General features: G+C 48.2%; 1 protein-coding gene across 1 annotated transcript in view; it reads right to left on the reverse strand.

Moving 5' to 3' along the window:
• LOC310882150 (uncharacterized protein) overlaps nucleotides 1–15,562 on the reverse strand; it is a 189,713-nt gene that overhangs the window by 160,799 nt on the left and 13,352 nt on the right. The window contains exon 3 of the mRNA XM_083800501.1: nucleotides 9–124. Within this exon, the coding sequence (XP_083656627.1) occupies nucleotides 9–44 (36 nt within the window). The 5' untranslated portion in view covers nucleotides 45–124. The remainder of the gene's footprint in view (nucleotides 1–8; nucleotides 125–15,562) is intronic.

Below are 15,562 nucleotides of genomic sequence, written 5' to 3' on the forward strand. Positions count from 1 at the left end.
TTTTGTACCATATTTCCACTGGTGTGCTTCCCAAGGAGGGGCATCAGGAGAGGCAAGTCTGGGTCAGCGCAGGGCCAGGCAGCAGGAGCTCACGGTGACTCTCAGAAGATGGACAAGCCTGAACCTGAGTAAGAAAAGCTTGCCTAAGTGTAAGGTAATGACATATCGGTCTATACTTACAGGAATACAATGGTAACAGGCTAATGTATTTATGGAATAAGTATAACCACCTCAGCAGCAATCCCAGGTTCTTCACACTGCACTGAGTCAGCCCCAGGCAGCTCTGGGGCTGCTCAGCAGCACGTGAGGGAAAGATGCACGGGCTCCTCCACATCACCTCGGGTCTCCCAGCTCAATGGCCACCCAGCACTGCTGCAGGGAGCGTCAGTGGGGGCAGCTGGGCACAAACCCAGCTTTCTGGGTCCATCAGGGAAGTACATTGACTTGGACAAACCCAGACGAGGAAAAGCTTGGCAGCTCATTTCCACCTGCTTTATCGATGTGGAGCTTCCTCCACACTCCCCAGACACTCGGGTGTTTGTGGACACCTTGGGTCAGCCCCACAGGTACACCCAGGCCTGCGTGCACACAGCACTGGAGCCCCTGCACAAGCTACCTGTTTTCCTAGGCTGGGATTACACCCAGGTTCAGAAGGTCATTCCGGGATTACACCCAGGCTTACGAAGCCATGCCTTGTTTCCAGCAGCACAACCCAGAGGACATAGAGCCCCATCAACTGCCAGGCCCTGCACCAGCATCACCCTGCTGAGTCAGCACAGATGAGCAGCATTTTTCTTTAGGACAGGTGCAACTGCCTTAAAAACCTGCAGCCAACTCCCAAACAGCGATGCCCACCAGCACACAGGGCTGCAAGCCCCCCTGCCCCATGCTGGTGCTGTCACCGCCAGCTTCGGGCAGCCCCGGGCCCCCGGCACGCTCCCCACGGCTTGTGGCAGAAGCACAGCACAATTTCTGTCTAATGACTTCTCCCCTGACAAAAGAATGTTTTGCATATGTTTGTCCTCATAACATAACAGCAAATTCTAATCAATCGCTAGTCAGTTAGAGCGGCTTCTCATTTTAATTAGTTTTGATAATTAGCCTTGAATTTTCTGCGCGCAGTCTATTATCACTCTTCAGCTCTATTTTTCTTTCCATCACTTTATGCTTTGTTCCTACAGGGAAATTCTAATGTTAAATATTTACAAGCAAAACACCCCCAGACAATATTGGTTTCTGCTTCCATAAAACTAGATTTTCTAGGGAACACTTTGATTAAAATATATTTTAATCACAATATCTTGTAAGAAAAAAAATTTCTGGAGCAGCTCTTGCTGCTGGTGGTGCCTGTCATTGTAAATATGTCCATGGAAACTTCTGTGGGCACAGGGTGGCTTTGAGCAAAGCAAGAGCTCATAGGAAAGCCCCTGTAATGCTGGAAGCAAGAAAGAAAAAGTCAGAAATAGAAAGTCAAGCAGGTAGAGGAAGAAATCTCCTTCCCCTTCCGCAAATTGCTGACAGAAGAGCTAATTACTCAGCAGGAGCGTGGGGTGCCGGGAGGGATGCAGAGGTGGCAGTGACATTCAGCAGCCGCGGTTTGCCCCTGCTGAGGTTAAGGCGCAGCCCCCAGCCTTGCTGCGAGCTGCCCCCCGCTCCTCGGGACAGGGGAGAGAGGGGAGAAGCTCCGAGGGCACACAGCACAGGGAGGCAGGGGCAAAGGGCAGCTCTGGTCTCCAGTTAATTATTCTGAGCATGAGGGGCTTGTGATGGAAAAGACAGCCTAAAGCTGTGGCAGAGGACGCCCCGGCAGGAGGCTGCCCTGACCTTGCCCGAGAAGCGCTCCCTCTCCCAGTCCCCTTGGGCAGCTCCCGAGCCCTGCACATCCTATCTCCTCACTCCTAATTCAATGGTGCCACCTAGTGCCACCGGCCCTGGCACAGGACAGCCCAACATTCCCTAAAGCAATGCTTTTCCTACACTCTCTTGGGCAAACTGGCTTCACCTGGGGTCCAACCTAGCACTCTTAGCGGACAGCCATTGAGGGGATGGGATCTGTCCCGCAACTGCACCGGTTGTGCTCAAGCAAGGGATCCATCAGGAGCAAACCCCCTGAGCTCCAGCTTGTTTCAGGCAGCTGTGGAAGTGTTCCTGCCCACCACGATTGTAGACTGTAACCTGACTTCCCGCTGCCTGCCTTCAGCCCAGTGTCTGCAGGGTTAGAGGAAGGATCACCCCACCACCGTACCTCGGCCAAGTTCACCACACTCTCGCAGGATGGCCAGCCACCGCTCGCAGCCCTCCAGGAGGACTGGACCACAAATGGCCAGCAATCAGATCAGATATAATAGGTTAAAAACCTACCTTACAGGCCTAAAAACCTGCAGAATGTAATTTAGCTGCCAGACCTCCCTGAATCACAGGCTTAACATCTTTAAGGGGGGCTGCAGGGCTGGATTTTGGGGGCTGGTGCAGGCACGCTGGGCCAAAAGGAAATGAGTCTGCAATGACACCAGCAAAGAGAGGCAAACCTCTGACAGGTCCATCCGTGGGAGGTTTGCATGTGACAAATGGAGTCATCGCTCAGATGACTGCAGCAGAGCCACATGAATAATGACACAGTTGCTCTGGGATTGTAAACAGCATCAATCCTGGATGAAGGAGCCAAGATCCCAACCACTGAGGTCTGCACAGAATAACAGGGTGTGTAAGCAAGCCCCAAAGTTGTGGTGCTTTGCATGAGGACGACCACGTGTAGAACCCTATAGGAGTTTAGTGTTCCCCTGTGTCCATACAGGCAGGGGCACAAGCCCCAAAACCAGGAGGCAGAGTGAAACCCCAGCCCCACAAGGACAACAGCCGTGGCTCACCGCTGCTCCTGTAAGGGCAGGATGCAAAAAAGACGAAGCAGCCTGGTTGTCCTGAAAGCTGTCCTGTGTGCCAAAGGCTGTCTCAAGACAAATTACTGCTCTATTCCCAGCTGGGCAGAGATTTCCCACTGGTCCCACCGTGCTACGAGTCACGGCTCAAAGGCCAAGTGCAGAACAAAGGAGACTAGCTGCCTCGCTGAGCTTTCTGCCTGCCCCACGAGTACAATAAAACCATCACTGCTACCAGCGCTCTCCCCCCAGGATGGTACTTCAGCCCAAGAAAATGAAGATCATTTTAACAGACAGTTCTTCAAACTGCATACAGTATTCAAGTCTTATCCTGAATGCAATGGGACTGAATCACCTAGAAAAATATTAACGTGAAAATAAAGCCAAAATGTTCTCGGTATTCCAAAGTGCGACCATGTAATTTCAACTAAATTAGGGTGAATTGATCTTGACATTATTTCCTCTACTTGGAGGTGGGATCAAATTTTACTGTCAGCATCAATTAGACAAACTGGTCACTTAATCGTGTATTTGTTCAAGGGCTCCCCTGGGTTTCTGAAGAAATCAACCTGAACAAATGAGATGAAAAGGAATCACTTCATTTCATAGCCTTGAAATACCAAGAACTGAAATTGTCCTTTTGTAAGGGAGTGGAGTTGGGTCTGAAAGATGAGGTGCCCGCTTAGATCAATGTCCTGGCCAACCAGCAGAGCATCATCAGCTCCGATCAATGCCTCACCTGCTGTTTGGATCTGTTAATAATTGGATTTGATCGAGGCTCTGAGAGGCTGTTCAGGGCTGCAGTGCAACTAATCTCAGAAATGTTTTCTGGTGACAGAAGTCAGAAAGGGGGCTGGATAGCAACTTGATGACCTACCGGGAAGGGAAATTCCATTTTCAACTTTTTATTTGGATGTGTTTTCATACTCTTCCCATTCTTGTCTTTAAGCACCATTCAAGAACAGCAAATTCATCTTGTAGCACAGGCTTCAAGGACGTGGTTCCCAGATGGATGGGCACACGGAGGACACGTGGGATGTTTGTGCAGGTCTGTGCCCATGCTCACAGCCCCTGACCATGGCAGGCAGCAGGGCCCTGCCGCTGCTCCCAGCTCCTGCCCCTTCCCGACCTGCTGTCCCTCCACTAGCACCTGTTCAGGACTAATGCCCCTGTAACTTGGCATCACACCATGGCGAGACTAGGCACAGGATATTCCCAACGTGTTTGAGGTTGGCAAGCAGGGAACAGGCCCATCAGTCCCACCCACAGAAAAACCCTGAGTGCTTCTAGGGACAGATGTCACAGCAGCGTGCCACAACAGAGCTTGGGGTAAATCACATCATTCCCATAGTCTTTCAGGTCAGGGACAGAGGACCAGCACATGCCACAGGTCAGAACCTCACCACCTCACTTATTACCTGAGCTCAATGTTCCCTGCATCCCCAGCCCTTGCTATGATGCAATTAAACCAGGTCCATAACTTCCCTCCACATCCCAGCTTTCTCAGCCAAGCAGATCTGTAAGCAGAAGATTTAAGTGAGCTTTGTCTAGCAATCAGAAAAGGATGTTCAGTGCCTAATAAGCAGAGAGTTGTAGTAGAAATTGATAATTCCTTCAGCAAACCAGCAACTCCCACACAGACAGGTCTTGCAGCCAGAGCTCACATGAGCCAAGAAGGAGGAGGCTCTTCCCTCCCCTGTGACGTGTAGGCTGCTGCATTTCCAGTAAATTGCTTGCTGTCCCAGAGTAAGAGAGTCTTGGCAGGTGTGAGCAGGCTGTGGTCCCCTTCGGAGCACAGGGCTGGCCCCATCCATCAGCACTGCCTGCCCAGGGCACTGGATGCTGCATGGAAGCTGAGCAGGAGGGATGGGGGCTTCTCCTGTTTCAGGGAGCGGTGGGCAAGCCTCCCTGGACAGTGACAGGCAGTGGGAGGACAGCAGGGGACACATGGCAGCCTTTAATACCTAGTGGCTCTTTTCGGGGCTTTGGAGGGAAAGAAGAATCTGTCCCTCCTGCCTCTTCCCCATCACAGCCCTGTTTGGCTTCTCCTTCCTTACAGTTTTGCTTCTAATAAATAGCAATTTTTTTATTTTTTTTTCCAGAAAGGAAAACCAAGAATTTGGCCCTTGTCCATCCTAACAAGCACAGACACCTGGCAGGGGTAATGGAAGACTCAAGCACTGAACCTTAAGAACCCCATCAGCATCCCAGACCCCCTCCTGCAGACCAGCAGCCCCTCAGCACCCCTGAGGGCACAGCATGCATCCTGAGGCTGCACTAGAGAAGCACACAGCAAGGCAGGAGAACAGACAAGAGCCTCTAAGTCAGGGTTGCTTCAGAGCCACCACTGAGCATGCCCTAGGCACAGGCACTGCTGGCTTTGCCTATGCACTTGCCAAGACTAAGAGAAGGAACAAAGTTTCCAGCCTATATATAAAAAAAATAAAATAGGTTTAGTTCACTTTCCCAGGGTCATTCTTTGGCACCCCATTAAGATCACTTGACTTGTTTGTGAAGGCATATGAATGTACCAGGTCTTCTGGGAGGAGAAGAAATAGAAGAACAATGCCAGTTTTAAACTACAGGGAAGGTAAGAAGCAAACTCACACACATTGGCCCCAGCAGCCTTTCAGAACCATGAACTGCACCAAGGTTTTCACATGGCCACCAACACCTGCTCAGTGCCACGCTGCGGTCTCAGCCTGACCCACAGCACATCCCCATAACCATTCCCCCACCAAAAAGGTGGGAGACCTCCACTGCTCACAGACTCTTTGTTAGCTTTGATCCCCCACAAGACTTATCAGATCTCATCAAAAGGAAATTGTCTCTAAAATCACACAGAAACGGTACCTGAGCATGGTGAGCAGAGCAGGTGCAGAGTTCACAGCCAGGTTCAAGCAAGAGTTGAGGTTATCATACAAGTCCAGGGCAACGAAGCAGCTCCTTGGCCAAGCAATGCATGTTGTGACTGAGCCAGAAACCAACAGTCTTACAAAATAGCTCAAAAGAAGGTAAAAACCCATGAACTGACCTTAAATAGAGCTCCCAGTCCACAGCTGGGGGAAGGGAAGGGCCCAGGTGAGGACAGATCAGGGTCCTTAGGACCAATTAGTGTGCTCAGGCCCTGACCTGCAGCTGCAGAAGAGGCTGCCCTACCCCAGACTGCAAGTGTTAGGTGACCTTTTGAGCTCCCCAGTGGCTGCAGAGCCAGGGTAAGGTCCATGCAATGGGCTCTTATCAGCCCTCCAGTAGGAGTGTAAGATTTAAAGAAGGGCATAGAGGAAAGCCAGGAGACAAGGAACATCCATTGAGGCATCCCATCAACGCAAGGGTGGCTCCCTTGCCAACACGAGTGTTCATTACAGCTCAAAGTGAAGGCCCTGCTGCCGTCAGCCCTAAAACCCACAGGTCTTCAACACCCTGAGACACCAAAAGCCCTGCCCATCTCGAGAAAGGACTCAACAACTTAAATAATATTTAGACAGAAAGAGGGCTGCCAGTGATCTAACACTTAACCGTGTGGTACAAGAAGAAGCTGGCTGAAGCCTCTGTGTTGATGGCACGTGCTGGCAGTGGCACAGCTACTCCCACGTCACAAGAGGTGGACCGCAGCAGTGGGGCCCATGTCAAGGCTGACATGAGTCTGCAGTGGGTGACAGCTGAGCTGCAAGAGCAGATGGATTAGATCAAGAGACTGGAGAAGTGGAAGAGCTGCAGGCTCCTTCTAGGCAGTGTCCTGTTGTGGCACTCCTCCCCTGAGGCTGCGGTCTGGGCAGCATAAATAACATAAAGCTGTTAGGAATAAACTGGAAAGCCAGGGAACATCTGTGCAGATCATAGAAACACTGCAGTTCAACTAGGAAACCAGGGAGGGGAAAGCATGGGGAGTAGGGTACGCTCTCTAAAACCTCTCTTCCTTACACGCGTTTAGCTTTTGGTGGCATTGCAGCACCATCTGTTGGAAATGCATTAAAATTGGCTAGCCTACACTCTGTTTTCAGCGATGCTGAGACATACACAAACCATTTCATGCTTATATGCATGAGTGGGCAGTCCGGGGATAGAAACCCTGATTCCCCAGGTCATCCCGATAGTTACTAACCAAAAGCTGGGCTAACCTGCAAGCTGCTGGCCTAGAGGAGGTGAGCTGGTAAATGTACATTTCCCCAGGCAGGCAACCTTCCTGAATCCCCACCAAATCTGGTGTCAGCCCCCACCTGGGTGGTCCCTCCTGCTGCTGAACCTGGTCACAGTGTACGTGTGAAGACACCTGGTTGTAACGAAGCCAGTCCTCAGCAGAGAACTGCCAGGCCAAGGAGTCTCACGAAGGAAAACTGGGCAAAGGTCACCATGCCCTGAGCTACAAGCTGCGCAGACAGCAGAGCTCATTGGAACCTGCATGGCAGACCACGAAATATTTGCTCTGTGGCCCAAATTTCGCCCGTTGTGACACCTTTGGTTGGTTGCAGTGTGGCCCTTACATCTAGAAAGGTTGACATAGCTGAAAGCACATGAAATATATGTGCAGTGAGGCTGTTCTCAAGGGAGATCTATGATTTATTACCTGCAATACAGTAGGATAGTCCAAGCATACAAACCTCCTTCCCCTCTCCCCACCTGCCAGCAGGCACAGTGCTGTTAAACCAGTGAGGCAACAGTGATGTCCGAGCAAGAGCGATACCTGGAGAGGAAGGTCTAGCGGTGATGACCTCGCAGTATGTCGAGAGAAGTCCACCTTTGGACTGGGCTGACAGTCCACGGCCTGCCCAGACAATTCTGAGCTTCTTTTTCACCGAGAAAAGCCTTTCTCAATGCAAAGTGTCATCTTCAAGGATATCAGCGCTATGGATCCTACCCTGGGGGATTAGCTCCCACAGCCAGAGCATATGCTTCACTGGGCATTTCTGCGTACGTCCTCTGCTGTGCACACACTGAGTCACTAAGCAAGCACTCATCCTTCTCCTCCTACCGCTGCAGTGGCAGAACGGGCCGTGCTGTGTGTCCTGCAGCTCAGTGAGGACATTTCTCTTAAAAATGTAACAAAAGCAACAGCTTTCCAAAGATTGCATCTTATTAACTGGGAGGCTTCATGGCCTCATTCCTCTCCCCTGCTTGCAGAGGCATTAACATATGGTTGCCTGTGGCCATCCAATGCAGGGGCTGCAGCAGGAGGGTTCCTGCTTCGCGTGCTGGAAGTCAGCAGCACCTGGGGTCACCGGACAGGCGAGCAGAATGCCGGAGCAGCCCACGAGGAACCTACTGAACCTTCTTCTGCTCCATTCCTGTCACCTGCAGCTCTACTGCTGCAAATAGATTCCTTCCCTGCATTCATCTACTGCCTTCCTTTCCAGTATTACTATTTTATGTAATTGGCCATGTCAAAAGAGCCCTTACATAACCACAGCCACCCTAGGCACATGTCTTGAAACACATGCATGCCTCCCTTCTCTGTCAGTTGCAATATTTTGCACATGGATGGACTCAACCCTTCTCCAGGAAATACTAAAAATAAAGAAAACACACTGTCAAGTATCAGGGATTCACTGAGCATGGCATAATAGTTTTTCTTGTCTCCCACAGATAGTATCTGTATGTTACAACACAGCAACATAGAGACAACATATGCCAGTAGAAAAATAACTTGCTTTGCTCATAGTCACCTTCTCTGCACTCAAGCAGAGCAAGATCTCTTAAGGAAAAAGCTTTTTTTTTTTTATCTTTGTAAGTGCCAAGCCATCCATACAGATCAAGGACCTGTACAGAGGCTAGAAACACTTCGGACAGGGTAATTTTAATCATCTAAGTGATTTCATTGATTTTCCCAGTGTACTTATGTAGCTAAATGAAACTGAACATTTGCATAACTGCTGCCCAAAATTTTACTGGCTAAAAGCATTGGCACAATAACATCCTGTGAGATCAGATCTATCACTGGCACAGAGAACCAAATTGACTCGTTCAGCACTCTGCTCGCACAGATCATTTGCAAGGGGCAGTGTCACTCACGGACAAAACAAGCTGGAGCCTGTTTGGCAACAGGAAAGTCAAGGAGCACTTTGGCACTGGCTGCAGGGAAAGCAAGATCATGGCCTAGATAACAAAGGTCATGGTTTGTTCGCAAAGCTAAGAGACATTTACTCCACCTAAGCAGTCACTGCAACCTTACTTCACTCTGACAGCAATACTACATTGTTTTTTTTTCTCTTCATCTCCTTAGTCTGCCACTGCTTTGCATGTGTGGTAGGCAGGTGTCTCTTCTCACCCCTAGCATCAGAAACTGCAAAGCTGCTAACTCCAGGTTTGTGCTAAAAGGAGCAAGGATCTGACTAAATCTGTTATGCTGATTTTGGCTGAGAGCCCTCATGCATGTTTCTGAGTGCTGAAGGCAAGCAGTTGTTTCCTCCTTTTTATAGTCAGCATTTCATTTTACGAGGCTCATTATCACAGCCCTTTAATGGCCACGTAGACTGCTAGAGTGTTGCCTGGCCTGAACATCGTCTTAATTTATGAGATGATGTCAAAGTCTTGGAGTTGTGAGGCCCTGCTGACATCAGTCCAGCTAATGATGGTCTTTTTGGATGGAAATTGTTTTAATTTTCTCTCAGGCAATGATCACAGATTGTATTAGGGAAAACGATGGTGACCATGGAGTCACCAGATAGAGGCCAGTCAGTTAGTAATCATTTACTCACAGGAATGACTTTTCCAGCTCAGTACTGAAGGTCACTGTGTATTGCCTCAACTGAAATAAATCCGCTTTTGCAGGGGCTGGCTCCACAGAGCGGAGAACTGACAGAGAAATGGGGAGATGGTGGCTTTCTTCTGCCTTGATCTGGGTAGGGCTGGGGGTGGCTAGGCCTGGAGAAGCACTGCTCCAAGCACAATTTTTTTTATTTTCATATTTTGATCATTTTCCTTTTTTTAAAACCAAAAGAATGTGGTTAGAGTAGAACTAAATACAAATAATTAATTTAGATGCTGGAAAAGTCACCACATTCAGGAAAACTGCTGTTTCAGGTAGCACAACCCAGCTAACCACCGAGTGACAGCCCTACCTGAGGTGCAGGGATCCACATGGCTGGTTGCTGGCTCTGGATGGAGTGCTGCTGTGACAAAAATCCACTTCTTGGCGGTGATAAATGGCTAAGGAGAAGCAGGCCTAACCCTGGCTCTGTCTCTGACAGAAACCACACTGCTCGGTATTCTGACAGAAAGTTTTCTGCCAGCTCTAGTGAAAATTCACCTCCCCTCCCCCTCCCTGCTTTTTTTCTCTGAAGAGCTCACTGCCTCACAAGCATTAATTAATTAAGTTCCTCACACACTTAAAATGCTTGCTGGAGGTAAGTAAGAGATTTAGGGATCGCTTCGCTGGCCACACGGCCTATGGCAGGACCGCTCCTGTCAGGAGCCATGTCCACCCCTAATGTCTGCTCCTGCCGCTTGGGCCCAAACACCTGACTGGTGCAGTCACCCCAGCAGAAATTACAGGAAAACGCGGGTCTGCATCCAGCTGTACGTGCTGGAGGGTTTGGAGACAGGAGGTGCAGCTACTGGGGTTTGTGTACATCCAGAACCTTCCTCCCAATGAGGAAAGTGTACGGGCTTTTTCTGCTTCAGCTGAGACTGCCAGCACATATTTCATCCGGACACTTCTGCAAACTATCAGTGGCCTGAGATAAGAAATCTGATGGAAGCTTTAGAAGCCCATTGCTCAGGATAATATAACCCTGACAGTTACTTTACCTAACAAGTTACACTTTGTGGAGTAAGAGAGAGACATTCTGAAGGACTAACAGGCCAAGCACTACTCTAAGCATTTTCTTCTACTGATAACACTGGGACAAGATACTGCATAAAATTTTGTCTTGCATTTTTCCAAAGCATATCATATTCTCCTAGTAGGTCTCAGTTAAAGCAAAACAAACATTGGGCAGGGGGAGGGAAATACAACAGCGTGTGCACAAAGCAGACCTCAACACAAGCCAAACCCTGCTTCTCTCCTGAAAGTGTCCTGAATTCCTGCAGCTCCTCCACGCCTCTGCTCCCAAAAGCACAGGACTGTTACAGAAGACTGCATGTGCTGAAATGCAGTGGTAAAAAGGATCAAGCACAGGAAATACCTAGTCATATTCACAAAAAAATGTATAGATTTGTTCATATGAGAGAAAACAGGGCTCACTTGTTTTCAAGCAGCACAGAAGTGAGGCCAGGCAACCTTGCCTCCCAGACACGAGCTGCAAGCTCTGATCTCAGATCTGTGTCCCTTTTCATGAGGAGTTCCCCGCACGGGGCAGCTCCATCAGCATGGCTACATGGAGACAGCAACCAGGCCCTAAGACCTCCCCCAGGACATCTGGTTATACAGAAGCACAATCATGCACTGATGTTCTCCTCATCCCAGAGAGGAGTCCTTTCATAGGGGAGGCTATTTAAGAGATGTATTCATTTCTCATCACACTGCAAAAGAAGTTTCCAACCAACCCAATAATTCTTCTAATGTGATCATGCTCTTGTGGAACCTCCTCTACCGAGGCTTATAAAGACCAGATTAAGCCTCACAAACAGCCCCAGTGGGGAGCAGTATTCATCTTGTTTCACTGAGAAGAGGAAGGGATCAGAGGCACAACGTGCCTTGCACAGAGCCTGCTAAGCAGTGGGAGACAAGGGGGGGGTTTAAGCATCTCCTTCTTTCTCCCTCGTCTCTGAGCCACCCATCCATATTCTCAGAAGTCATAACTGGGATTCAGGATCAGTATATCTTTGTGCAAACATGCAGAAAGGCAATTACATGAGACATTACTATAAACATGCTCTAATATCTCAGTCACACTGGGTGCTCAGCTACAGAAGAAACCAAGGGCAAGTCATCAGAACCAACCAACAGGGCCATCAGAAGGTCTCGGTGGAAGACAGCCTGCTGATTTCAGGAGAGGTGCTCAGTCCCTCAGTATGAGAAACATCATGTGCTCTTCCTGCTGACAGCAGGATTAGTAGGTAAGCTTTAAACGAATAACTTAGTAAACAAACTGCATGGTTTGGTGAAAGCCAGAAGTATCAACTTTGGCCAAAACTTGAGAAATTGTAGTCCTGAAAAAAGTTACTTTAAGGTTTTGCTTCCATGCATCCAGAAAGAAAATTTCTCCATTGAATTTCAATGTCCTGCTTTTGAACTGAGGAAGATTTTATTTTTTAGGCATTTAAAAAAGCCTGAAAAGGAACTGACTTTCTGGCTTATGTTAAAATGTTTGATTCACACAATTTTTTGTATGTATTTCGGTATGAAAAAGTCTCTTCATGATGAACAGAAAATAAAAAAACCTTTTAACAAAGTAGCTATCTTTTGTTGCCAGTCACCAGCTTCCCTGATGACCCCACAAATCCCCCTTGCTTACTCAACACTGCTCTTAGATTTTGCTGTGGTATCTTTAAACCTGCGCTTGGGCATTTTATTTTAATATCTCCATTTCCCACCTTCCTTTCCTTTCTCATGTGATCAATACCACAAGATCAAAGCATTGTGATTCTTTGTGGAACTGCACTTTTCAAATCAAAAGCTGGCTGTTTTCAAGTCTTCCTCAGCTATCTTTGTCAGCTTCCCAAATTCTGGGAAAGTAAAGCTAGGTCAAGTCAACAGCACAGCCTGTTACAGCACAAAGCACCCATCTGATGATGAACAAGTTATTTACATGCTGTTTCGCTCTTACAGCATCAGCTCTCCAGCCAAATACAACACTGTAAGGAGTAAAACAAAGCAACATTTCATCCTGCTCACTAAAGACCTTTATCTTCTGATGTTACAATGATAAACAACAGGCAAATGAAAATAACCTTCCCCCCAACATTAACAGAATAGTGGTTAAACCCAGATGCTTTTTTTTTTTTTTTTCTTCCCATATGGATATACAAATCCACCTGCCAGACTAGGGAAGTACAAATATTATGTCTGTACATAGCTGTGTGCAGCACCTGGACCTGTATTTGCAATACAAGTACATCTGGAAGCCTCTTGCCCAAAATCAGAAATAGGACTCTTCAGTTTACTAAGATGTAAAGTCAAGGTTTGAAAACACTTGAAGTGCCATCACACCTATGGGGCTTGCTAACTAAATGCAATGATACTTGTATAAATATTTGCAAAATCAAGATATCTTACAGGCACTTAAATATCCTGATCTACTGGTTTGCGGCAGCCCAATTTCTGCCCCACTGCAGAACTCCTGGTCCTGAGATCCAGCTGCAATCAGTATGAATTTGGGGTACACAGTCCAATAAATGCCTCAAGTCTAGGGATGCTACAGAGACAGCCTGTGTGCACACATTCAATTTAAACCAGAAACCTGCTTGTGCACCGCCTATTTGGATATCATTCTTTAAAGTCAAGAAGTTCAAGAAACTAAACTACTAATATTACTAAAACTAAATTTATAATTTTATTCCTGTTCAGTTCCTTCATCTTCTATTCCAAAGATGGAAAGGGCCTTTTATTTCTCCCTTCTGCAATACAAAACCCATACTAGAAACTGGACAAATGTGACCCTTTATGGCGAGGACTCTCAGAAACATCAGATGTTCTCCAAAGCCCCTTTGAACATTGGCCAGATTTGCAGCCCGACCCTGAACCTTAACAAAATAAAATTCCTCTGTACCTAGCATTTAGGAGGAACACCAGATGGCCAAGGGGAGGGGAGGAAAAGAAAGAGGCCACATTTTCACAGCTGTATTTGACAGGTACCTTTTCTAATAATAATCTGATGAATAACTGCAGTGGTCTGGCCATGCCTCGTGGTACTGGGAGTGACTCTTCAGAAGAAACAGCAGGCTGTCTGCAAGCAGTGCTCCCAGGCGCAGGAATGGTGTCCCCCGAAATGTTCCCCTGAAGTAATGCAGCAACAGCTCAGCTCACAGCGCAGTGAAACTGCTCAAACCAGGTGTCTCAGCACTGCAAACACAGACTCAGTGCTCCCAGGAGGGAAGGTCCCAGGCACTGCTGCTTAGGACCTGAGCTGGGGACCGGGGAGCGCTGGGTCTTATATCCTGCAAGGAGCCCCTGGGTGCTGGAGTTCAGCGTAGGAGACCACACAATTCCTACTCGCTCTGCTGAGTCCTGGGCAGATATCTAAGGAGGAAAGGCCTCAGGCTCTTCACTTTTGCTGACTGACTGCAGCAAACCGTGACCTGACAAGTCCAGGGGAGGCAGAGGATGGACCATGAAGTCCTGCCTGGGATGCAGGGGGGATCACTCTTGAGCCACCTCTCATGAGCACGTCTGTGGCTCCTGTAAAGAGGTCCTGCCACAGGAATGTCTCTGGTCTTTAACTACATCTGAGAATGTGACAGCAGTGGCATCCTGCACCAGAAAAGGGGGTGGAAGGACCCAGCTTGTCCAGAGCTTTGAATCAGATACATCTAAACCTCTCCATGGTGTGCTTCCTGAAGAAAACCAAAAAGGTTCTGAACTCCAATAGCCTGGTTTTATCTGAAAAAAAATCAAGAAACTTAACTTTCCGAACAAACTCAAAGTCAAACTATCAGTGACTGAACACACAGCTCTCTACAAATCCTATTTCAAGACTTGGCTGCAAGTCAGGGACGTTCTGAGCTGCAGCCAGTTGTGCCTGTCCACGTGGATCCCCAGGGAGCCCTGAGCCCAGCTGCCTTCTCCCCATTTCTCTTTGCAGTTTATCTTTGTGCCCGAGCTGTTCCTGGTGCTGGGCTGTGCTCCCGGTGTTTGCTCCCCTGCTCATCTCTCCTATCTTCCCTCTGAATGTGCTCAGTAGCACCCCAGAGAAAGGGCAATGGAGGTAACACCTGATCCAGTCTCTGCCTTAAGGAACACAAACATAAGAGAGGAGGGAAAAAAAAAAAAAAAAGGTACTGTTTGTTACAAAGGGCATGAAAGATCACTCTTTGAATCAACTCTTGCACTATACTACAGTCCAGTCCGACTTGTCCTACTCATGACATGAGATGGAAATGACTTCTAACGAGGGGTGGATGCTGTGCTGATTTTGCCTTACAGACCGCACCTTCTTCCAAGCTGCACAGTTGAGCTTGTAGGGCTCCTCCCCAGCCCAGGGCAGAGCTCCTAGGGGCGTCTGCAAAGGGACCTTCATATAACCCACAGAGGTGCTGCCCTAACAGAAGAGCTTCTCTCACCTTCCCCAACAAGCTCAGTCAAAAATGCTTTGCCTCTACCAGGTCCTAACCACAACTGCATGCAAAACTCAGCCCCAAGAGGTGAGGAAATGTTTATCATCATAACACAGAAATATGAGAGCCAGGAGGGAGCTCCTTTTTTGAGGGGAGGGGCAGGAGCAGGATCTGCCCTTCTCACTGCGATGGCCCTGTCACCAGAAAAATCAGAGTCCAGATAAGCTTCAGGTGATGAAATCTGTAACGCAGCACAAGGAATTCTTTTTGACCTTCAGTTCTCCCACTTAAGATACATCATCATGTTTTCACAGCTTGAGCAATCCCCGTTTGCTGGATTCGAGGCTTGTAATGTTTTTGCCCAAACTATTTCCTTCCTTCCAAAGCAGTAAGATCTGCTTATGACTCAGCCCTCAATAAAGCACACAGCAAGGACCATTAAAATGAGTGCGCAGTGCAGTGATAAAACTCGTAGGATACATTTTTGGGGCTGGAATCTTCCTTGCCCTTTATTTACCCCCCAAAAAAACATG

Source organism: Anser anser, assembly GCF_964211835.1.
Source record: "Anser anser genome assembly, chromosome: 15".
NCBI classification, from domain to species: domain Eukaryota; kingdom Metazoa; phylum Chordata; class Aves; order Anseriformes; family Anatidae; genus Anser; species Anser anser.